This window comes from Notolepis coatsorum (assembly GCF_963971535.1).
Source record: "Notolepis coatsorum genome assembly, chromosome: 1".
NCBI lineage: Eukaryota > Metazoa > Chordata > Actinopteri > Aulopiformes > Paralepididae > Notolepis > Notolepis coatsorum.
In genome coordinates, this window is record NC_140165.1 from 97,211,288 (window position 1) to 97,235,903 (window position 24,616).

At 55.8% G+C, this 24,616-nt stretch overlaps 1 protein-coding gene across 1 annotated transcript in view; it reads left to right on the plus strand.

The window, feature by feature from the left end:
• LOC311244262 (pyruvate carboxylase, mitochondrial-like) overlaps positions 1-24,616 on the plus strand; it is a gene marked incomplete at both ends in the record, with an annotated part of 270,486 nt that overhangs the window by 90,473 nt on the left and 155,397 nt on the right. The window contains 1 exon segment of the mRNA XM_084333671.1: positions 3,686-3,769. Within this exon segment, the coding sequence (XP_084189797.1) occupies positions 3,686-3,769 (84 nt within the window).

Consider the following 24,616-nt stretch of genomic DNA (forward strand, 5'->3'; position numbering starts at 1 on the left):
CGTTCATGTGTTCATGTGGGTTTTCCATTTATTTTGCTACTGGCGGCGGGGGGGGGGGGGGGGCTTGAAAGTGGGTTTGATAAGATTTGAATTTAATAAAAAAAAAAATCTGATTGATTTATATATATATATCGGATGAGAGTCCAATGAATGTTTTCAATATATCCAGTTACTTCTTCTGGGATAGATTGATGGTGTCTGCCGCAGCAGAACTAATCCCATTGACCCTTTAAGTGTACAACCCGCCTCCCCCTCGCTGTGAGGGAGAATAAAGGCAAACGCTTAATTAAAATTATTCTATTTAAACGTTTGACTTTCCTCTGGGTTTCAAAGGGGGCATTTCACCCATAATAGATGAACCCTTAGAGGCCATCTTGTTTAGGGGGAGACAGCAGGTCAACAGTAGATAGAGGCCATCTTGTTTAGGGGGAGACAGCAGGTCAACAGTAGATGGAGGCCATCTTGTTTAGGGGGAGACAGCAGGTCAACAGTAGATAGAGGCCATCTTGTTTAGGGGGAGACAGCAGGTCAACAGTAGATGGAGGCCATCTTGTTTAGGGGGAGACAGCAGGTCAACAGTAGATGGAGGCCATCTTGTTTAGGGGGAGACAGCAGGTCAACAGTAGATGGAGGCCATCTTGTTTAGGGGGAGACAACAGGTCACCAGTAGACGCCACGTAGTGCTGACACCTTCTAAAGGCTGGGAACCTGAAGGTTAATTTGAGACGCAGCTCATTAATCTGGAGTAAATAGTGTGTCTTGGTTCGGCGCCTATTGAAATATTGAACGTTTAGAGCAGGGGTCACCAACACAGGTAGCCCGCAAGGACCCCTGGTTTAGAGTGTATAAGGCCTTTATTATGATGGAAGTGTGGCCATTTCATTTATGTCTGCATGTTTACGTTGCACAACTTTTTTTTTTTGATCAACTTTTTCTCCCATTTTCTATTTTTCTCCCATCCCAATTTTTCATATCGTCCAATTCAACCCTCCCCTGTCTTCGAACGTTGTTTCTTGTTACGGCCAATGTGTATTACTGTGGACGACCAGCTAAACTGAAAGCAATGTGGAGAGCGTTCAAGCCTAGTCTCCAGCATTCGTTGCGAGCGCCTTGCCCACTGCGCCACGTAGCCGCCCACGTTGCACTACTTTTATTGTCTTTTGTACCTATTCTTATGTCTGCAATTTAAGCATTGTTTTTTTATTCTGTCAACTATATGCAGATTTTATGTTAATTTCATACAATTTGCTGTGGGGTACTCTGGACTGCAGTCCATGTGTGAAAAGTGCTATATAGATAGTTACTGTATTCATATTTTTATATATATATTATATTATATTATTATATTGTAAAAAATGTATTCATTGAAATGTCTAAGTCTCGACGACATTGAAAATGAGGGTGACCTCAATTGTCCTTTCGAGAATAAATAAAGGTTTGAATTGAATTTCCATGCTCAATTATGTCTCATAAGTTCTTGCAGGAGGTTTTGGGTTGATACCATTTGTTACACCGATTTGGTCCACAATGTAACCATTTCGCACCCCTCGAGAATCGATGAAGACCTTGAAGAAGAGCATGCTGTGATTTGATATAAAAAACCTTTTACATTTGGAGATTTCAGCAAGAGCAGCATTGTTCTGTGATTGGATGGTGAGCACTTCTGTTATGTTCCCCCTTGTTACTGTAATGGGAAATATTAAAGGGACAAACGATGAGCCGTTTACATGAATGATTCTGAGTCATTATTAATAATGGGAACGTTTATTTCATCCGTGGCCACAAATGAAAGATCAGTTTACAATCAGATACAACAATGTTCACACATAAGCGTCTGACCATAAAATTATCAAGAGCTCTGGTCAGACATACAATTAAATACATGAAAATGACGTAGAAGAAACAAAATGGCTGGTTAGAGAATTTAATAATACGACTATATTATGGCTATAGCTTCGTCTAACTGTTCCCATAACCTTGGGTTATGGCTCTGAAGAAACACAATCCCGTGACCTATAGTCTGGGCCTTTATAATAGAATACTCATTGTAACTGTCTATGTGGAACATATTTTAATACACAAGGATATGACGAAGGTAAACAAGAATGGTTCTCAGTCACTGGAAGCAACAACAAAAAGGTTATGGCTTGGGAGATATTAGTACATTGGAGTCTTCTTAAAGAGACATACACACATTAACCAGTCAAGCTGGTCACACTGAAAGTCAAGCTGTATAACATGATATCTCAACACGGATCTATAAGGACATGATAATATATTCCACGACATTACCAATATAGCCAAGAAAGACATACATACACTGAATGCCCTAGGTTTTTAGTTTGTGCTTGTAAAGTTTAATGAGGCTGTGGTTAACCTAGAGGTCACAATAGGTCATTTTATACAGTGAGGTCATGTTAAATTTTTTTTTTTTAATAATCTCCCTACAATTAAATGGCTGCTATGGGGAAGCATCATGCATGAATACAATTGTGGTAATTGGATCCACAAGAGCCTCTGCTACTCAATTCATGCGTTTCCGAGACTGTTTAGGGACCCCAGTATGCAGACATATTCAAATACACCATTTTTAGAATAGGCTAACATATTTGCATATATACTGCATGCAGGAAACCGCATGGGATTAGCATAAAGTGGCCAAGCCTGTAAAGGGGAGACTCGTGGGCACTGGGCACCAGAGAACCCATTCTCATGCAGATACTGTGAGGTGAGAGGTCAAGGGTTACCATTAAAACATAGCCAATCACAATCGCCAAAATGGAGCCTAACCCCGCCTCTGGAAAATCGAATGTATTTGTAAAGCCTGCAATCACAAGTTAATGTCCCCATGGGCCGGACAAGTCTTCTTTAAACGGGTCAAGAAGAACAATAAATCGAGAACAAAAAAAATCTGCGCAATAGACAACCTCCCCACCTTTGTTTCCCGTCTCAAAACACACTTGTTCATTCTGGCATATTCACTTTAATTTGAAGTTTATTATAACTGCTCCCCTATGTGTAACTCTGTAATATTGTGTTTTTAACTGTGTAATTGTATTTGTTTTTAACCCTGTACGGCGACCTTGGGTGCTTTAAAAGGCGCCTTCAAATAAAATGTTTTTATTATTATTAATGTCATTTAGCCTCCTTTTCCGACAAGCTTGGTACCAATGGACTCCTAGGGTCGTCTGGTTTCATAAGATACCAGTATGATACCACAGTTTCACTTTAAATCTGAGCTCACTACATCTAAAGAAAGGCAGTACTGTCGGCAAGCTCTCCGGGGTCGTACATTAATATGCCATTATGATAAAGTTGTGTTGTATGTTGACATTATAATTTGTTATGTTTCGATGGTGTTGTATAATAAAGTTGTTCTCTTTTGAAGGTGTTGTATAATACAGTTGTTGTGTTTTTAAGGTGTTGTATAATAAAGTTGTGTTTTGAAGGTGCTGTATAATAACGTTGTGTTTTGAAGGTGCTGTATAATAACGTTGTGTTTTGAAGGTGCTGTATAATAACGTTGTGTTTTGAAGGTGCTGTATAATAACGTTGTGTTTTGAAGGTGTTTTATAACAACATTGTGTTTTGAAGGTGTTTTATAATAACGTTGTGTTTTGAAGGTGTTTTATAACAACATTGTGTTTTGAAGGTGTTTTATAATGAAGTTGTTGTTGTTTTGAAGGTGGTGGAGATTGCTCCAGCTGTCCAACTAGACCCACATCTGAGAGACAGACTACTCAGTGATGCAGTAAAGCTTGCCAAAACGGTACGTACACACACACACACACACACACACACACACACACACACACACACGCAAGCATACCACAACATAACGCAACGCTGTCAACCTGGCTAAACACACACACACACACACACACACACACCACAACATACCACAACATAACGCAAGGCTGTCAACCTGGCTAAACACACACACACACACACACACACACACACACACACACACCACAACATAACGCAACATAATGCAACACTGTCAAACCTGGCTAAACACACACACACACACACACACACACGCACACACACACCCCCCCCACAGGCCTGCTTTAAAAGAGCCCAGGCTCTGTGGTGCCCTCAGTTGGATGGGGAGGCTGTGGTGCAGCCGAGCAGAAGGCTCGGTCACCCATGGTGCAGAGCCTGGTACTGGGGACCCGGAGGAGCAGGCTACCTGCAGATCTGAGGGTACGAGTGGAGGATTGTGGAGTGATGAGTTCCTGTAGGTAGAGAGGTGTACATCCGTTTATGCACTTTATGCATGTAATTGAGATGGGGATCCAATGTAGTGAGTGGAGGATGGGGGTTATGTGCTCATGTTTAGGATCCTGGCAGCGCTGTTTTGCATGTATTGAACCTGACGAGCACCTCCGGGTACAGGGTGGGCTTCTTGAGGAGGGGCCGGATGATGGCAACTCTGAGGGCAGGTGGGACATGAGCTTTTTGAAGGGAGAGGTTAACAACCTGGGTGATGGTTGGACTGAGGGTGGGGATGTATGACTTGAGCAGGGCAGTTGGAACGGGATCCAGGGATGGATGTTTTCATTCCTCTGAGGGTTATTTCGATGTGGCTCTGCTGAACCTCATAGAAACATGGGGGAGATGGCAAGCTCTCAGGTGAGGGGTTAGAGGCAGGGGGAAACAGAGGGGCTAGAGGCAGGGGGAAACAGAGGGGCTAGAGGCAGGGGGAAACAGAGGAGCGAGGAGCTAGAGGCAGGGGGAAACAGAGAGGAGCGAGGAGCTAGAGGCAGGGGGAAACAGAGGGGCTAGAGGCAGGGGGAAACAGAGGGGCTAGAGGCAGGGGGAAACAGGAGCGAGGAGCTAGAGGCAGGGGGAAACAGAGGGGCTAGAGGCAGGGGGAAACAGAGGAGCTAGAGGCAGGGGGAAACAGAGGGGCTAGAGGCAGGGGGAAACAGAGGGGCTAGAGGCAGGGGGAAACAGAGGGGCTAGAGGCAGGGGGAAACAGAGGGGCTAGAGGCAGGGGGAAACAGAGGGGCTAGAGGCAGGGGGAAACAGAGAGGAGCGAGGGGTTAGAGGCAGGGGGAAACAGAGAGGAGCGAGGGGTTAGAGGCAGGGGGAAACTGAGGAGCAAGGGGCTAGAGGCAGGGGGAAACAGAGAGGAGCGAGGGGTTAGAGGCAGGGGGAAACAGAGGAGCGAGGGGTTAGAGGCAGGGGGAAACAGAGAGGAGCGAGGGGCTATAGGCAGGGGGAAACAGAGAGGAGCGAGGGGTTAGAGGCAGGGGGAAACGGAGAGGAGCGAGGGGCTAGAGGCAGGGGGAAACAGAGAGGAGCGAGGGGCTAGAGGCAGGGGGAAACAGAGAGGAGCGAGGGGTTAGAGGCAGGGGGAAACAGAGGAGCGAGGGGCTAGAGGCAGGGGGAAACCGAGAGGAGCGAGGGGCTAGAGGCAGGGGGAAACAGAGAGGAGCAAGGGGCTAGAGGAAGGGGGAAACAGAGGAGCGAGGGGTTAGAGGCAGGGGGAAACAGAGAGGAGCGAGGGGCTAGAGGCAGGGGGAAACAGAGAGGAGCGAGGGGCTAGAGGCAGGGGGAAACAGAGAGGAGCGAGGGGCTAGAGGCAGGGGGAAACAGAGAGGAGCGAGGGGCTAGAGGCAGGGGGAAACAGAGAGGAGCGAGGGGTTAGAGGCAGGGGGAAACAGAGGAGCGAGGGGCTAGAGGCAGGGGGAAACAGAGAGGAGCGAGGGGTTAGAGGCAGGGGGAAACAGAGGAGCGAGGGGTTAGAGGCAGGGGGAAACAGAGAGGAGTGAGGGGCTAGAGGCAGGGGGAAACAGAGGAGCGAGGGGCTAGAGGCAGGGGGAAACAGAGAGGAGGGAGGGGTTAGAGGCAGGGGGAAACAGAGGAGGGAGGGGTTAGAGGCAGGGGGAAACAGAGGAGCGAGGGGCTAGAGGCAGGGGGAAACAGAGAGGAGCGATGGGCTAGAGGCAGGGGGAAACGGAGAGGAGCGAGGGGCTAGAGGCAGGGGGAAACAGAGAGGAGCGAGGGGCTAGAGGCAGGGGGAAACGGAGAGGAGCGAGGGGTTAGAGGCAGGGGGAAACAGAGAGGAGCGAGGGGCTAGAGGCAGGGGGAAACAGAGGAGCGAGCGGCTAGAGGCAGGGGGAAACAGAGAGGAGCGAGGGGTTAGAGGCAGGGGGAAACAGAGGGGCTAGAGGCAGGGGGAAACGGAGAGGAGCGAGGGACTAGAGGCAGGGGGAAACGGAGAGGAGCGAGGGGCTAGAGGCAGGGGGAAACAGAGAGGAGGGAGGGGCTAGAGGCAGGGGGAAACAGAGAGGAGCGAGGGGTTAGAGGCAGGGGGAAACAGAGGAGCGAGGGGTTAGAGGCAGGGGGAAACAGAGAGGAGCGAGGGGTTAGAGGCAGGGGGAAACAGAGGAGCGAGGGGCTAGAGGCAGGGGGAAACAGAGGAGCTAGGGGTTAGAGGCAGGGGGAAACAGAGAGGAGCGAGGGGCTAGAGGCAGGGGGAAACAGAGAGGAGCGAGGGGCTAGAGGCAGGGGGAAACAGAGAGGAGCGAGGGGCTAGAGGCAGGGGGAAACAGAGGAGCGAGGGGTTAGAGGCAGGGGGAAACAGAGAGGAGCGAGGGGTTAGAGGCAGGGGGAAACAGAGGAGCGAGGGGTTAGAGGCAGGGGGAAACAGAGAGGAGCGAGGGGTTAGAGGCAGGGGGAAACAGAGAGGAGCGAGGGGTTAGAGGCAGGGGGAAACAGAGAGGAGCGAGGGGCTAGAGGCAGGGGGAAACAGAGAGGAGGGAGGGGTTAGAGGCAGGGGGAAACAGAGAGGAGCGAGGAGTTAGAGGCAGGGGGAAACAGAGAGGAGGGAGGGGTTAGAGGCAGGGGGAAACTGAGGAGCGAGGGGCTAGAGGCAGGGGGAAACAGAGAGGAGCGAGGGGTTAGAGGCAGGGGGAAACTGAGGAGCGAGGGGCTAGAGGCAGGGGGAAACAGAGGGGCTAGAGGCAGGGGGAAACGGAGAGGAGCGAGGGGTTAGAGGCAGGGGGAAACAGAGAGGAGCGAGGGGCTAGAGGCAGGGGGAAACAGAGAGGAGCGAGGGGCTAGAGGCAGGGGGAAACAGAGAGGAGCAAGGGGTTAGAGGCAGGGGGAAACAGAGGGGCTAGAGGCAGGGGGAAACAGAGAGGAGCGAGGGGCTAGAGGCAGGGGGAAACAGAGAGGAGCGAGGGGTTAGAGGCAGGGGGAAACAGAGAGGAGCGAGGGGCTAGAGGCAGGGGGAAACAGAGAGGAGGGAGGGGTTAGAGGCAGGGGGAAACAGAGGAGCGAGGGGCTAGAGGCAGGGGGAAACAGAGAGGAGCGAGGGGCTAGAGGCAGGGGGAAACTGAGAGGAGCGAGGGGCTAGAGGCAGGGGGAAACGGAGAGGAGCGAGGGGTTAGAGGCAGGGGGAAACAGAGAGGAGCGAGGGGCTAGAGGCAGGGGGAAACAGAGGAGCGAGGGGCTAGAGGCAGGGGGAAACAGAGAGGAGCGAGGGGTTAGAGGCAGGGGGAAACAGAGAGGAGCGAGGGGTTAGAGGCAGGGGGAAACAGAGAGGAAGGAGGGGTTAGAGGCAGGGGGAAACAGGAGCGAGGGGTTAGAGGCAGGGGGAAACAGAGAGGAGCGAGGGGCTAGAGGCAGGGGGAAACAGAGAGGAGCGAGGGGCTAGAGGCAGGGGGAAACAGAGAGGAGCGAGGGGCTAGAGGCAGGGGGAAACAGAGAGGAGCGAGGGGCTAGAGGCAGGGGGAAACAGAGAGGAGCGAGGGGCTAGAGGCAGGGGGAAACAGAGAGGAGCGAGGGGCTAGAGGCAGGGGGAAACGGAGAGGAGCGAGGGGTTAGAGGCAGGGGGAAACAGAGAGGAGGAGCTAGAGGCAGGGGGAAACAGAGAGGAGCGAGGGGCTAGAGGCAGGGGGAAACAGAGGGGCTAGAGGCAGGGGGAAACAGAGGAGCGAGGGGCTAGAGGCAGGGGGAAACAGAGAGGAGCGAGGGGCTAGAGGCAGGGGGAAACAGAGAGGAGCGAGGGGCTAGAGGCAGGGGGAAACAGAGAGGAGCGAGGGGCTAGAGGCAGGGGGAAACAGAGGAGCGAGGGGTTAGAGGCAGGGGGAAACAGAGAGGAGCGAGGGGCTAGAGGCAGGGGGAAACAGAGGAGCGAGGGGCTAGAGGCAGGGGGAAACAGAGAGGAGCGAGGGGCTAGAGGCAGGGGGAAACAGAGAGGAGCGAGGGGCTAGAGGCAGGGGGAAACAGAGAGGAGCGAGGGGCTAGAGGCAGGGGGAAACAGAGATGAGCGAGGGGCTAGAGGCAGGGGGAAACAGAGAGGAGCGAGGGGCTAGAGGCAGGGGGAAACGGAGAGGAGCGAGGGGTTAGAGGCAGGGGGAAACAGAGAGGAGCGAGGGGCTAGAGGCAGGGGGAAACAGAGGAGCGAGGGGCTAGAGGCAGGGGGAAACAGAGAGGAGCGAGGGGTTAGAGGCAGGGGGAAACAGAGAGGAGCGAGGGGTTAGAGGCAGGGGGAAACAGAGAGGAAGGAGGGGTTAGAGGCAGGGGGAAACAGAGGAGCGAGGGGTTAGAGGCAGGGGGAAACAGAGAGGAGCGAGGGGCTAGAGGCAGGGGGAAACAGAGAGGAGCGAGGGGCTAGAGGCAGGGGGAAACAGAGAGGAGCGAGGGGCTAGAGGCAGGGGGAAACAGAGAGGAGCGAGGGGCTAGAGGCAGGGGGAAACAGAGAGGAGCGAGGGGCTAGAGGCAGGGGGAAACAGAGAGGAGCGAGGGGCTAGAGGCAGGGGGAAACGGAGAGGAGCGAGGGGTTAGAGGCAGGGGGAAACAGAGAGGAGGAGCTAGAGGCAGGGGGAAACAGAGAGGAGCGAGGGGCTAGAGGCAGGGGGAAACAGAGAGGAGCGAGGGGCTAGAGGCAGGGGGAAACAGAGAGGAGCGAGGGGCTAGAGGCAGGGGGAAACAGAGAGGAGCGAGGGGCTAGAGGCAGGGGGAAACAGAGGAGCGAGGGGTTAGAGGCAGGGGGAAACAGAGAGGAGCGAGGGGCTAGAGGCAGGGGGAAACAGAGGAGCGAGGGGCTAGAGGCAGGGGGAAACAGAGAGGAGCGAGGGGCTAGAGGCAGGGGGAAACAGAGAGGAGCGAGGGGCTAGAGGCAGGGGGAAACAGAGAGGAGCGAGGGGCTAGAGGCAGGGGGAAACAGAGAGGAGCGAGGGGCTAGAGGCAGGGGGAAACAGAGAGGAGCGAGGGGCTAGAGGCAGGGGGAAACAGAGAGGAGCGAGGGGCTAGAGGCAGGGGGAAACAGAGGAGCGAGGGGCTAGAGGCAGGGGGAAACAGAGGGGAGCGAGGGGTTAGAGGCAGGGGGAAACAGAGGGGCGAGGGGCTAGAGGCAGGGGGAAACAGAGGAGCGAGGGGCTAGAGGCAGGGGGAAACAGAGGAGCGAGGGGTTAGAGGCAGGGGGAAACAGAGGAGTGAGGGGTTAGAGGCAGGGGGAAACAGAGGAGCGAGGGGCTAGAGGCAGGGGGAAACAGAGAGGAGCGAGGGGCTAGAGGCAGGGGGAAACAGAGGAGCGAGGGGTTAGAGGCAGGGGGAAACAGAGAGGAGCGAGGGGTTAGAGGCAGGGGGAAACAGAGAGGAGCGAGGGGTTAGAGGCAGGGGGAAAACGGAGAGGAGCGAGGGGCTAGAGGCAGGGGGAAACAGGAGCGAGGGGTTAGAGGCAGGGGGAAACAGAGAGGAGCGAGGGGTTAGAGGCAGGGGGAAACGGAGAGGAGCGAGGGGCTAAAGGCAGGGGGAAACAGAGAGGAGCGAGGGGCTAGAGGCAGGGGGAAACAGAGGAGCGAGGGGCTAGAGGCAGGGGGAAACAGAGGAGCGAGGGGTTAGAGGCAGGGGAAACAGAGGAGCGAGGGGTTAGAGGCAGGGAGAAACAGAGAGGAGCGAGGGGTTAGAGGCAGGGGGAAACAGAGAGGAGCGAGGGGCTAGAGGCAGGGGGAAACAGAGAGGAGCGAGGGGTTAGAGGCAGGGGGAAACAGAGGAGCGAGGGGCTAGAGGCAGGGGGAAACAGAGAGGAGCGAGGGGTTAGAGGCAGGGGGAAACAGAGGAGCAAGGGGCTAGAGGCAGGGGGAAACAGAGGAGCGAGGGGTTAGAGGCAGGGGGAAACAGAGGAGCGAGGGGTTAGAGGCAGGGGGAAACAGAGGAGCAAGGGGCTAGAGGCAGGGGGAAACAGAGGAGCGAGGGGTTAGAGGGAGGGGGAAACAGAGAGGAGTGAGGGGTTAGAGGCAGGGGGAAACAGAGGAGCGAGGGGCTAGAGGCAGGGGGAAACAGAGAGGAGCGAGGGGCTAGAGGCAGGGGGAAACAGAGAGGAGCGAGGGGCTAGAGGCAGGGGGAAACAGAGAGGAGCGAGGGGCTAGAGGCAGGGGGAAACAGAGAGGAGCGAGGGGCTAGAGGCAGGGGGAAACAGAGGAGTGAGGGGTTAGAGGCAGGGGGAAACAGAGGAGCGAGGGGCTAGAGGCAGGGGGAAACAGAGGAGCGAGGGGCTAGAGGCAGGGGGAAACAGAGGAGCGAGGGGCTAGAGGCAGGGGGAAACAGAGGAGCGAGGGGTTAGAGGCAGGGGGAAACAGGAGCGAGGGGTTAGAGGCAGGGGGAAACAGAGAGGAGCGAGGGGTTAGAGGCAGGGGGAAACAGGAGCGAGGGGTTAGAGGCAGGGGGAAACAGAGAGGAGCGAGGGGTTAGAGGCAGGGGGAAACAGAGGAGCGAGGGGCTAGAGGCAGGGGGAAACAGAGAAGCGAGGGGTTAGAGGCAGGGGGAAACAGAGAGGAGCGAGGGGCTGGAGGCAGGGGGAAACAGAGGAGCGAGGGGTTAGAGGCAGGGGGAAACAGAGAGGAGCGAGGGGTTAGAGGCAGGGGGAAACAGAGAGGAGCGAGGGGTTAGAGGCAGGGGGAAACAGAGAGGAGCGAGGGGCTAGAGGCAGGGGGAAACAGAGAGGAGGGAGGGGTTAGAGGCAGGGGGAAACAGAGAGGAGCGAGGGGTTAGAGGCAGGGGGAAACAGAGAGGAGGGAGGGGTTAGAGGCAGGGGGAAACTGAGGAGCGAGGGGCTAGAGGCAGGGGGAAACAGAGAGGAGCGAGGGGTTAGAGGCAGGGGGAAACTGAGGAGCGAGGGGCTAGAGGCAGGGGGAAACAGAGGGGCTAGAGGCAGGGGGAAACGGAGAGGAGCGAGGGGTTAGAGGCAGGGGGAAACAGAGAGGAGCGAGGGGCTAGAGGCAGGGGGAAACAGAGAGGAGCGAGGGGCTAGAGGCAGGGGGAAACAGAGAGGAGCAAGGGGTTAGAGGCAGGGGGAAACAGAGGGGCTAGAGGCAGGGGGAAACAGAGAGGAGCGAGGGGCTAGAGGCAGGGGGAAACAGAGAGGAGCGAGGGGTTAGAGGCAGGGGGAAACAGAGAGGAGCGAGGGGCTAGAGGCAGGGGGAAACAGAGAGGAGGGAGGGGTTAGAGGCAGGGGGAAACAGAGGAGCGAGGGGCTAGAGGCAGGGGGAAACAGAGAGGAGCGAGGGGCTAGAGGCAGGGGGAAACTGAGAGGAGCGAGGGGCTAGAGGCAGGGGGAAACGGAGAGGAGCGAGGGGTTAGAGGCAGGGGGAAACAGAGAGGAGCGAGGGGCTAGAGGCAGGGGGAAACAGAGGAGCGAGGGGCTAGAGGCAGGGGGAAACAGAGAGGAGCGAGGGGTTAGAGGCAGGGGGAAACAGAGAGGAGCGAGGGGTTAGAGGCAGGGGGAAACAGAGAGGAAGGAGGGGTTAGAGGCAGGGGGAAACAGGAGCGAGGGGTTAGAGGCAGGGGGAAACAGAGAGGAGCGAGGGGCTAGAGGCAGGGGGAAACAGAGAGGAGCGAGGGGCTAGAGGCAGGGGGAAACAGAGAGGAGCGAGGGGCTAGAGGCAGGGGGAAACAGAGAGGAGCGAGGGGCTAGAGGCAGGGGGAAACAGAGAGGAGCGAGGGGCTAGAGGCAGGGGGAAACAGAGAGGAGCGAGGGGCTAGAGGCAGGGGGAAACGGAGAGGAGCGAGGGGTTAGAGGCAGGGGGAAACAGAGGAGGAGCTAGAGGCAGGGGGAAACAGAGAGGAGCGAGGGGCTAGAGGCAGGGGGAAACAGAGGGGCTAGAGGCAGGGGGAAACAGAGGAGCGAGGGGCTAGAGGCAGGGGGAAACAGAGAGGAGCGAGGGGCTAGAGGCAGGGGGAAACAGAGAGGAGCGAGGGGCTAGAGGCAGGGGGAAACAGAGAGGAGCGAGGGGCTAGAGGCAGGGGGAAACAGAGGAGCGAGGGGTTAGAGGCAGGGGGAAACAGAGAGGAGCGAGGGGCTAGAGGCAGGGGGAAACAGAGGAGCGAGGGGCTAGAGGCAGGGGGAAACAGAGAGGAGCGAGGGGCTAGAGGCAGGGGGAAACAGAGAGGAGCGAGGGGCTAGAGGCAGGGGGAAACAGAGAGGAGCGAGGGGCTAGAGGCAGGGGGAAACAGAGATGAGCGAGGGGCTAGAGGCAGGGGGAAACAGAGAGGAGCGAGGGGCTAGAGGCAGGGGGAAACGGAGAGGAGCGAGGGGTTAGAGGCAGGGGGAAACAGAGAGGAGCGAGGGGCTAGAGGCAGGGGGAAACAGAGGAGCGAGGGGCTAGAGGCAGGGGGAAACAGAGAGGAGCGAGGGGTTAGAGGCAGGGGGAAACAGAGAGGAGCGAGGGGTTAGAGGCAGGGGGAAACAGAGAGGAAGGAGGGGTTAGAGGCAGGGGGAAACAGAGGAGCGAGGGGTTAGAGGCAGGGGGAAACAGAGAGGAGCGAGGGGCTAGAGGCAGGGGGAAACAGAGAGGAGCGAGGGGCTAGAGGCAGGGGGAAACAGAGAGGAGCGAGGGGCTAGAGGCAGGGGGAAACAGAGAGGAGCGAGGGGCTAGAGGCAGGGGGAAACAGAGAGGAGCGAGGGGCTAGAGGCAGGGGGAAACAGAGAGGAGCGAGGGGCTAGAGGCAGGGGGAAACGGAGAGGAGCGAGGGGTTAGAGGCAGGGGGAAACAGAGAGGAGGAGCTAGAGGCAGGGGGAAACAGAGAGGAGCGAGGGGCTAGAGGCAGGGGGAAACAGAGGGGCTAGAGGCAGGGGGAAACAGAGGAGCGAGGGGCTAGAGGCAGGGGGAAACAGAGAGGAGCGAGGGGCTAGAGGCAGGGGGAAACAGAGAGGAGCGAGGGGCTAGAGGCAGGGGGAAACAGAGAGGAGCGAGGGGCTAGAGGCAGGGGGAAACAGAGAGGAGCGAGGGGCTAGAGGCAGGGGGAAACAGAGAGGAGCGAGGGGCTAGAGGCAGGGGGAAACAGAGGAGCGAGGGGTTAGAGGCAGGGGGAAACAGAGAGGAGCGAGGGGCTAGAGGCAGGGGGAAACAGAGGAGCGAGGGGCTAGAGGCAGGGGGAAACAGAGAGGAGCGAGGGGCTAGAGGCAGGGGGAAACAGAGAGGAGCGAGGGGCTAGAGGCAGGGGGAAACAGAGAGGAGCGAGGGGCTAGAGGCAGGGGGAAACAGAGAGGAGCGAGGGGCTAGAGGCAGGGGGAAACAGAGAGGAGCGAGGGGCTAGAGGCAGGGGGAAACAGAGAGGAGCGAGGGGCTAGAGGCAGGGGGAAACAGAGGAGCGAGGGGCTAGAGGCAGGGGGAAACAGAGGGGAGCGAGGGGTTAGAGGCAGGGGGAAACAGAGGGGCGAGGGGCTAGAGGCAGGGGGAAACAGAGGAGCGAGGGGCTAGAGGCAGGGGGAAACAGAGGAGCGAGGGGCTAGAGGCAGGGGGAAACAGAGAGGAGCGAGGGGTTAGAGGCAGGGGGAAACAGAGGAGCGAGGGGCTAGAGGCAGGGGGAAACAGAGAGGAGCGAGGGGCTAGAGGCAGGGGGAAACAGAGGAGCGAGGGGTTAGAGGCAGGGGGAAACAGAGAGGAGCGAGGGGTTAGAGGCAGGGGGAAACAGAGAGGAGCGAGGGGTTAGAGGCAGGGGGAAAACGGAGAGGAGCGAGGGGCTAGAGGCAGGGGGAAACAGGAGCGAGGGGTTAGAGGCAGGGGGAAACAGAGAGGAGCGAGGGGTTAGAGGCAGGGGGAAACGGAGAGGAGCGAGGGGCTAGAGGCAGGGGGAAACAGAGAGGAGCGAGGGGCTAGAGGCAGGGGGAAACAGAGGAGCGAGGGGCTAGAGGCAGGGGGAAACAGAGGAGCGAGGGGTTAGAGGCAGGGGGAAACAGAGGAGCGAGGGGTTAGAGGCAGGGAGAAACAGAGAGGAGCGAGGGGTTAGAGGCAGGGGGAAACAGAGAGGAGCGAGGGGCTAGAGGCAGGGGGAAACAGAGAGGAGCGAGGGGTTAGAGGCAGGGGGAAACAGAGGAGCGAGGGGCTAGAGGCAGGGGGAAACAGAGAGGAGCGAGGGGTTAGAGGCAGGGGGAAACAGAGGAGCAAGGGGCTAGAGGCAGGGGGAAACAGAGGAGCGAGGGGTTAGAGGCAGGGGGAAACAGAGGAGCGAGGGGTTAGAGGCAGGGGGAAACAGAGGAGCAAGGGGCTAGAGGCAGGGGGAAACAGAGGAGCGAGGGGTTAGAGGCAGGGGGAAACAGAGAGGAGCGAGGGGTTAGAGGCAGGGGGAAACAGAGGAGCGAGGGGTTAGAGGCAGGGGGAAACGGAGAGGAGCGAGGGGCTAGAGGCAGGGGGAAACAGAGAGGAGCGAGGGGTTAGAGGCAGGGGTAAACAGAGAGGAGCGAGGGGTTAGAGGCAGGGGGAAACAGAGAGGAGCGAGGGGTTAGAGGCAGGGGGAAACAGAGAGGAGCGAGGGGTTAGAGGCAGGGGGAAACAGAGGAGCGAGGGGTTAGAGGCAGGGGGAAACAGAGGAGCGAGGGGTTAGAGGCAGGGGGAAACAGAGAGGAGCGAGGGGCTAGAGGCAGGGGGAAACAGAGGAGTGAGGGGTTAGAGGCAGGGGGAAACAGAGAGGAGCGAGGGGCTAGAGGCAGGGGGAAACAGAGAGGAGCGAGGGGCTAGAGGCAGGGGGAAACAGAGGGGCTAGAGGCAGGGGGAAACAGAGGAGCGAGGGGCTAGAGGCAGGGGGAAACAGAGAGGAGCGAGGGGTTAGAGGCAGGGGGAAACAGAGAGGAGCGAGGGGCTAGAGGCAGGGGGAAACAGAGGAGCAAGGGGTTAGAGGCAGGGGGAAACAGAGAGGAGCGAGGGGCTAGAGGCAGGGGGAAACAGAGGAGCGAGGGGTTAGAGGCAGGGGGAAACAGGAGCGAGGGGCTAGAGGCAGGGGGAAACAGAGGAGTGAGGTGCTAGAGGCAGGGGGAAACAGAGGAGCGAGGGGCTAGAGGCAGGGGGAAACAGAGGAGCGAGGGGTTAGAGGCAGGGGGAAACAGAGAGGAGCGAGGGGTTAGAGGCAGGGGGAAACAGAGGAGCGAGGGGTTAGAGGCAGGGGGAAACAGAGAGGAGCGAGGGGCTAGAGGCAGGGGGAAACAGAGAGGAGCGAGGGGCTAGAGGCAGGGGGAAACAGAGAGGAGCGAGGGGCTAGAGGCAGGGGGAAACAGAGAGGAGCGAGGGGTTAGAGGCAGGGGGAAACAGAGAGGAGCGAGGGGTTAGAGGCAGGGGGAAACAGAGGAGCGAGGGGTTAGAGGCAGGGGGAAACAGAGAGGAGCGAGGGGTTAGAGGCAGGGGGAAACAGAGAGGAGCGAGGGGCTAGAGGCAGGGGGAAACAGAGGAGTGAGGGGTTAGAGGCAGGGGGAAACAGAGAGGAGCGAGGGGCTAGAGGCAGGGGGAAACAGAGAGGAGCGAGGGGCTAGAGGCAGGGGGAAACAGAGGGGCTAGAGGCAGGGGGAAACAGAGGAGCGAGGGGCTAGAGGCAGGGGGAAACAGAGAGGAGCGAGGGGTTAGAGGCAGGGGGAAACAGAGAGGAGCGAGGGGCTAGAGGCAGGGGGAAACAGAGGAGCAAGGGGTTAGAGGCAGGGGGAAACAGAGAGGAGCGAGGGGCTAGAGGCAGGGGGAAACAGAGGAGCGAGGGGTTAGAGGCAGGGGGAAACAGGAGCGAGGGGCTAGAGGCAGGGGGAAACAGAGGAGTGAGGTGCTAGAGGCAGGGGGAAACAGAGGAGCGAGGGGCTAGAGGCAGGGGGAAACAGAGGAGCGAGGGGTTAGAGGCAGGGGGAAACAGAGAGGAGCGAGGGGTTAGAGGCAGGGGGAAACAGAGGAGCGAGGGGTTAGAGGCAGGGGGAAACAGAGAGGAGCGAGGGGCTAGAGGCAGGGGGAAACAGAGAGGAGCGAGGGGCTAGAGGCAGGGGGAAACAGAGAGGAGCGAGGGGCTAGAGGCAGGGGGAAACAGAGAGGAGCGAGGGGCTAGAGGCAGGGGGAAACAGAGAGGAGCGAGGGGCTAGAGGCAGGGGGAAACAGAGAGGAGCGAGGGGCTAGAGGCAGGGGAAAACAGAGAGGAGCGAGGGGTTAGAGGCAGGGGGAAACAGAGAGGAGCGAGGGGCTAGAGGCAGGGGGAAACAGAGAGGAGCGAGGGGCTAGAGGCAGGGGGAAACAGAGGAGCGAGGGGCTAGAGGCAGCGGGAAACAGAGGAGCGAGGGGCTAGAGGCAGGGGGAAACAGAGAGGAGCGAGGGGTTAGAGGCAGGGGGAAACAGAGAGGAGCGAGGGGCTAGAGGCAGGGGGAAACAGAGAGGAGCGAGGGGCTAGAGGCAGGGGGAAACAGAGGAGCGAGGGGCTAGAGGCAGCGGGAAACAGAGGAGCGAGGGGCTAGAGGCAGGGGGAAACGGAGAGGAGCGAGGGGCTAGAGGCAGGGGGAAACAGAGGAGCGAGGGGCTAGAGGCAGGGGGAAACAGAGAGGAGCGAGGGGTTAGAGGCAGGGGGAAACAGAGAGGAGCGAGGGGCTAGAGGCAGGGGGAAACAGAGGAGCGAGGGGCTAGAGGCAGGGGGAAACAGAGGAGCGAGGGGTTAGAGGCAGGGGGAAACAGAGAGGAGCGAGGGGGTAGAGGCAGGGGGATACAGAGAGGAGCGAGGGGTTAGAGGCAGGGGGAAACGGAGAGGAGCGAGGGGTTAGAGGCAGGGGGAAACTGAGAGGAGCGAGGGGCTAGAGGCAGGGGGAAACTGAGGAGCGAGGGGTTAGAGGCAGGGGGAAACAGAGAGGAGCGAGGGGCTAGAGGCAGGGGGAAACAGAGGAGTGAGGGGTTAGAGGCAGGGGGAAACAGAGGAGTGAGTGGCTGGAGGCAGGGGGAAACAGAGAGGAGCGAGGGGCTAGAGGCAGGGGGAAACGGAGAGGAGCGAGGGGCTAGAGGCAGGGGGAAACAGAGGAGCGAGGGGTTAGAGGCAGGGGGAAACAGAGAGGAGCGAGGGGCTAGAGGCAGGGGGAAACAGAGGAGCGAGGGGCTAGAGGCAGGGGGAAACAGAGAGGAGCGAGGCGCTGGAGGCAGGGGGAAACAGAGAGGAGCGAGGGGTTAGAGGCAGGGGGAAACAGAGAGGAGGGAGGGGCTAGAGGCAGGGGGAAACTGAGGAGCAAGGGGCTAGAGGCAGGGGGAAACAGAGGAGTGAGGGGTTAGAGGCAGGGGGAAACAGAGGAGCGAGGGGCTAGAGGCAGGGGGAAACGGAGAGGAGCGAGGGGCTAGAGGCAGGGGGAAACAGAGAGGAGCGAGGGGTTAGAGGCAGGGGGAAACAGAGAGGAGCGAGGGGTTAGAGGCAGGGGGAAACAGAGGAGCGAGGGGTTAGAGGCAGGGGGAAACAGAGAGGATCGAGGGGCTAGAGGCAGGGGGAAACAGAGAGGAGCGAGGGGTTAGAGGCAGGGGGAAACAGAGAGGAGCGAGGGGTTAGAGGCAGGGGGAAACAGAGGAGCGAGGGGCTGGAGGCAGGGGGAAACAGAGAGGAGCGAGGCGCTAGAGGCAGGGGGAAACAGAGAGGAGCGAGGGGTTAGAGGCAGGGGGAAACAGAGAGGAGGGAGGGGCTAGAGGCAGGGGGAAACAGAGAGGAGGAGCTAGAGGCAGGGGGAAACAGAGGAGCGAGGGGCTAGAGGCAGGGGGAAACAGAGAGGAGGAGCTAGAGGCAGGGGGAAACAGAGGAGCGAGGGGCTAGAGGCAGGGGGAAACAGAGAGGAGGGAGGGGCTAGAGGCAGGGGGAAACAGAGGAGCGAGGGGCTAGAGGCAGGGGGAAACAGAGAGGAGCGAGGGGCTAGAGGCAGGGGGAAACAGAGAGGAGCGAGGGGTTAGAGGCAGGGGGAAACAGAGGAGCGAGGGGCTAGAGGCAGGGGGAAACAGAGAGGAGCGAGGGGTTAGAGGCAGGGGGAAACAGAGGAGCGAGGGGCTAGAGGCAGGGGGAAACGGAGAGGAGCGAGGGGCTAGAGGCAGGGGGAAACAGAGGAGCGAGGGGCTAGAGGCAGGGGGAAACAGAGAGGAGCGAGGGGTTAGAGGCAGGGGGAAACAGAGAGGAGCGAGGGGCTAGAGGCAGGGGGAAACAGAGAGGAGCGAGGGGTTAGAGGCAGGGGGAAACAGAGAGGAGCGAGGGGTTAGAGGCAGGGGGAAACAGAGAGGAGCGAGGGGCTAGAGGCAGGGGGAAACAGAGAGGAGCGAGGGGCTAGAGGCAGGGGGAAACAGAGAGGAGCGAGGGGCTAGAGGCAGGGGGAAACAGAGAGGAGCGAGGGGCTAGAGGCAGGGGGAAACAGAGAGGAGCGAGGGGTTAGAGGCAGGGGGAAACAGAGAGGAGCGAGGGGCTAGAGGCAGGGGGAAACAGAGAGGAGGGAGGGGCTAGAGGCAGGGGGAAACAGAGAGGAGGAGCTAGAGGCAGGGGGAAACAGAGAGGAGGAGCTAGAGGCAGGGGGAAACAGAGGAGCGAGGGGTTAGAGGCAGGGGGAAACAGAGAGGAGCGAGGGGTTAGAGGCAGGGGGAAACAGAGAGGAGCGAGGGGCTAGAGGCAGGGGGAAACAGAGAGGAGCGAGGAGTTAGAGGCAGGGGGAAACAGAGAGGAGCGAGGGGTTAGAGGCAGGGGGAAAGAGAGGAGGAGCTGGGCATTGGAGAGCGGATGTTGTTGACTTTATATCTGAAAAGATCGATACAGTTGTTACATAGCTCTTCTGTAGCTTCAGTGGATGACGATGGTTGTGTCTTCAGTAGGTGGTTTATGGTGGAAAAAAGCTGCTTAGAGTTGCCAGTGTTTCTATTGATAAGGTTGGAGTAGAATTTTGACCGAGCATCTCTCAGGGACTTGCAGTGAGCCTCTTGATGTTCACAGAAAGCCAGTCTGTGCACAGTGAGTCCAGAGTGTCTGTTTTCATTTTCCGCAGTTCCTGTGTGAACCAGGGGGCGGAGCGTTCAAAGTTGACCTCATTGTGACTGACTGAGACATGGAGGCTTTTCCACTGAGGGGATGATGAAAAGTAGAATCCTCTGTTTAAAAGTAGTGTACCTGGGTGTACACAGACACATGGCGTAGGCCTGGGTGTACACAGACACATGGCGTAGGTCTGGGTGTACACAGACACATGGCGTAGGCCTGGGTGTACACAGACACATGGCGTAGGCCTGGGTATACACAGACACATGGTGTAGGCCTGGGTGTTTTGTCACAGACACATGGTGTAGGCCTGTATGAGAGAGGGAGATGTATGAGTGTGTTTTGTTTGTGTGTTGTGTGATAATGTTGTGAGAAATGATGCAGCTGTCCTCCATATATTGTCATAGAGAGAGAGGGGGGAGAGGGAGAGAGGGAGGGAGAGAGAGATATCTAGCTGTTTTGTTTGTGTGTTGTGTGTGATAATGTTGTGAGAAATTATCGTTCCTGACCGCAGCTGTCCTCCATATATTGTCATTTAGAGAGAGCGGGAGAGAGAAATGGTGGATATAGAGAGAGAAAGAGAGAGAGAGGGTGGATATAGGGAGAGAGGGAGAGAGAGGGGAAACGGTGAGGGCAAGACAGACAGATGGACACAAACGGACAGAGGGAGAGAGATTGAAAAATGGATTTCTCTTTTAAATGGCAATATATGGGCAGCTGCCGACAGGATTCATCACTATAATCTCTCCAGTTCACTTGCACGCACGCACGCACGCACGCACGCACACACACACACACACACACACACACACACACACACACACACACACACACACACACACACACACACACACACACACACACACACACACACACACACACACTGCAATGATTTCAGACTTTCACTAGGGGTCTCTCTCCATCTCTCTTTCTCTCTCTCCCTCCTACCTTCCTCTCTCTCTCTCTCTCTCCATTGCATGCTTTCGGTCTCACTTTGCCTGTCACTGCAGTGTGTTTTGATGGTTCTCTCTCTCTCTCTCTCTCTCTCTCTCTCTCTCTCTCTCTCTCTCTCTCTCTCTCTCTCTCTCTCTCTCTCTCTCTCTCTCTCTCTCTCTCTCTCTCTCTCTCTCTCTCTCTCTCTCTCTCTCTCGCTCTCTCTCTCTAGTATAATAATCTGTATAGCTTGTTTAAGACTGAACTCCACCCCTATTGCAGTTACCGACACCTTTTGGCTCAGCAGTGCCCAAACAAAACTTTAACACTTACATGGGGATGATTTGTGTGTGTGGTTTTGTTTTTGCTACCTTACGGGGTCCAGTTGTCCCCACAAGGTAGGAAAACCTGGACAAGGTTTCCTCTGCGTGGTGTGTGTGTGGCTCAGACTGTGACTAAGGTGTATTATAGCACTGAGATACGTGCGCACGCTCTTCCCCCCCCACCCCCCCCTCTCTCACACTCTCTCTCTCTATTGCACTCTCGCTCTATCGCACTCTCTCTCTCTCTTTGGCTCTAGTCAGCCTGGCACACTGGCACAGTATGAAGACTCCTTTAACTCTTTCTAACCTGACTTGAGCCGGCCTGGCACAGTGTGAAGATATCCTTTAACTCTTTCTGACCTCGGCTGAAAAGAGCGCTGCACACATGGTCCACATTTGTACCGCATGCAAAAAGATGCACGGTTTTTACCCAAAACCACATGAGATTAGCATAAAGTGCGGCTACGTGGCGTAGTGGGCAAGACGCTCGCCACGAATGCGGAGACGCTGGGCTCGCCTGTTCGAGCCCAGCGCTCCACATTGCTTTCAGTTTAGCTGGTCGTTCATACTAATACACATTGGCCGTATTAGGGGGTGGGAAACTGATGGGTGGGGATCGGGCGTTGTGGACAGCGACTCCTACAGGTCGGTTGGTGCGCCTGCGCAGTAGAATCAGGAAGTGTCGGGGGCAACGTGAGCCTCCCACGCGTTACTCCTCGACACTGAGAGATCGAGCTGCGCAGGTGAAAAGATGCAACTGCTGTTACCTCAAGTACCGGAGGGGACTTGTGCTATGTATGACTTAGTCCACATTGCAGCCGGCTTGTGGGAGGCAAGCAACAGCATTCGTGACAGGGGAGGGTTGAATTGGATGATACGAAATTGGGATGGGAGAAAAATGTAGAAAAATGGGAGAAAAAGTGGATCAAAACCACATGAGATTAGCATAAAGTGCGCGGTGGAACCAGAGAGGTGAATCATGCGTGTGGTCAACTCTTCATGGTTGATACAAATGTATTGTTAAAGGGGAACTATTTAACTATTTCTTTCACTATTTGGGCACTTTTACACAATTCCTGTGAGTCTATGGAACACCTCTGTAATATCTTTTATTTTTTTATTCATTGTTTTGTATTTCTAATCAAGTCCTCAAAAACAGCATTTTTCTACCTCAAGATCTCGAGCCGTTTTGAGCCTGGGCTCCAACCACTGTGTGCAGCTCATCATGTACCTTGCCATTATCATGCAGCGGTGTCTCTCTGACATCACAAATCAGCACATTTTCAGATGACTCAGTTCAGTGAGGGTGAATATTGTGAGAGGAGAATTGGAAGAATGCGCCAATATGAGAATTAGAGACATAGATCATATTAATATAAGTTCACATAGCTAGGAAACAATGCTAAACACTCAAAAAGGCCATTTATAAGATAGTTCCCCTTTAAAGGAACACGCCAACTTAACCAGATGCCTTTGGTCATGAAGCAATCTACAGCTGTCCGTGTACATAATAAATAAAAGGGGAGACAAAACGCAACCTTGGGGGGAGCCAGTGTTGGAAATCGACATGTTGGACATCTTCCCATTGACAAAGACCTGCTGGACCCTCTCAGAGAGACAAGAAGACCAGTTTCCTCTCTGTGCGTTCAGTAGAAAGCTATCCGGCTGCACGTTAGCCTAGCTTAGCACAATGAATGGAAGCGGACATGGCCGGTTAGCCTTCGGGAGAGGTGTTGGACAATGCATTGCCTAGGCTAACCGGCCATGTCCGCTTCCATTCAATGTACAAGGCTAACGTGCAGCCAGATAGCTTTCTACTGAACGCACAGAGAGGAAACTGGTATCTATCTTCTTGTCTCTCTCTGGAGAAGACGGTAAGCTAATTCCCAAAATGTTGGCGTGTTCTTTTAAAACAAATACAATTTAGGTTAGGAGTTCAGTAGAGGACTTGACTTTCTCTAGCCCCCCCCCCCCCCCCCCCCTAATTCTATGAGGGTCGGCCGAGATCAGACATCTTTCGAAATCTATAGTGTTACCGTCCCCCTCTCTCTCTCTCTCTCTCTCTCTCTCTCTCTCTCTCTCTCTCTCTCTCTCTCTCTCTCTCTCTCTCTCTCTCTCTCTCTCTCTCTCTCTCTCACCCCCCCTCTCTTACCCTCTTTCTCTCTCTCTCTCTCACCCTCCCTCTCTCTTACCCTCCCTCACCCCCTCTCATAATGACTCATCACTATTCTGTATAATTGCAGCCACTGTTAAAGAGCATTTTCATTATAATCAGCTTCATTGTGGGAATAGAGAGTAGTAATGGCAGACAGTGTAATAAACACCACACACAAACACATTCTCCACAAGCACAGACACAAAGCCCCGTGCTCTTTTTCTCCTCTCGTGAATGCACATGCACACTCTCCCTCTTGTGAGCATGTACACAGACTAAAAGATGGACAGACAGAACACACACACACACACACACACACACACAGCCTTCTACTCCAATCTTGTTATAATCTTGGCTAGTGCTATGTCTCTCTCTCTGCCTTCCATTATCAGTAGCCCTTATCACAGCCTTCCATTATCAGTAGCCCCTATCACAGCCGTCCATTATCAGTAGCCCCTATCACAGCCTTCCATTATCAGTAGCCCCTATCACAGCCGTCCATTATCAGTAGCCCCTATCACAGCCGTCCATTATCAGTAGCCCCTATCACAGCCGTCCATTATCAGTAGCCCCTATCACAGCCGTCCATTATCAGTAGCCCTTATCACAGCCTTCCATTATCAGTAGCCCTTATCACAGCCTTCCATTATCAGTAGCCCTTATCACAGCCGTCCATTATCAGTAGCCCCTATCACAGCCGTCCATTATCAGTAGCCCCTATCACAGCCTTCCATTATCAGTAGCCCTTATCACAGCCTTCCATTATCAGTAGCCCCTATCACAGCCGTCCATTATCAGTAGCCCCTATCACAGCCGTCCATTATCAGTAGCCCCTATCACAGCCGTCCATTATCAGTAGCCCCTATCACAGCCTTCCATTATCAGTAGCCCCTATCACAGCCGTCCATTATCAGTAGCCCCTATCACAGCCTTCCATTATCAGTAGCCCCTATCACAGCCGTCCATTATCAGTAGCCCCTATCACAGCCTTCCATTATCAGTAGCCCTTATCACAGCCTTCCATTATCAGTAGCCCCTATCACAGCCGTCCATTATCAGTAGCCCCTATCACAGCCTTCCATTATCAGTAGCCCCTATCACAGCCGTCCATTATCAGTAGCCCCTATCACAGCCTTCCATTATCAGTAGCCCCTATCACAGCCTTCCATTATCAGTAGCCCCTATCAGTCATCCATTATCAGTAGCCCCTATCACAGCCGTCCATTATCAGTAGCCCTTATCACAGCCTTCCATTATCAGTGACCCCTATCACAGCCGTCCATTATCAGTAGCCCTTATCACAGCCTTCCATTATCAGTAGCCCTTATCACAGCCGTCCATTATCAGTAGCCCCTATCACAGCCTTCCATTATCAGTAGCCCCTATCACAGCCTTCCATTATCAGTAGCCCCTATCACAGCCGTCCATTATCAGTAGCCCCTATCACAGCCATCCATTATCAGTAGCCCTTATCACAGCCTTCCATTATCAGTAGCCCTTATCACAGCCTTCCATTATCAGTAGCCCCTACAGCCATCCATTATCAGTAGCCCTTATCACAGCCTTCCATTATCAGTAGCCCCTATCACAGCCTTCCATTATCAGTAGCCCCTATCACAGCCTTCCATTATCAGTAGCCCCTATCACAGCCTTCCATTATCACCTTCCAGTCTTTGAAATCACTGGAGGCTCTGCCACTTCCTTATAGAATGTCCTAGAAAACAACGTTGCCTGGCAACCGCAGCAAATCCAGCAGCACAGTTCTGAAGTGAAAAGGGGTCATAGCTCCAAGGAATCCACGTTACCTTACCTTAACCCTTACCTCAACCCTTACCTCAACCTCACTGGAGACATCACGCCTCACCCCAACCCTCAAATTGATTGATTGGTTTATTGAAACCTTTCTTTATTCTCAAAGGGACATTGAGGGTTTACCCTAATTTGCAATGCAGTCGAGATCACAAATACAAACGGT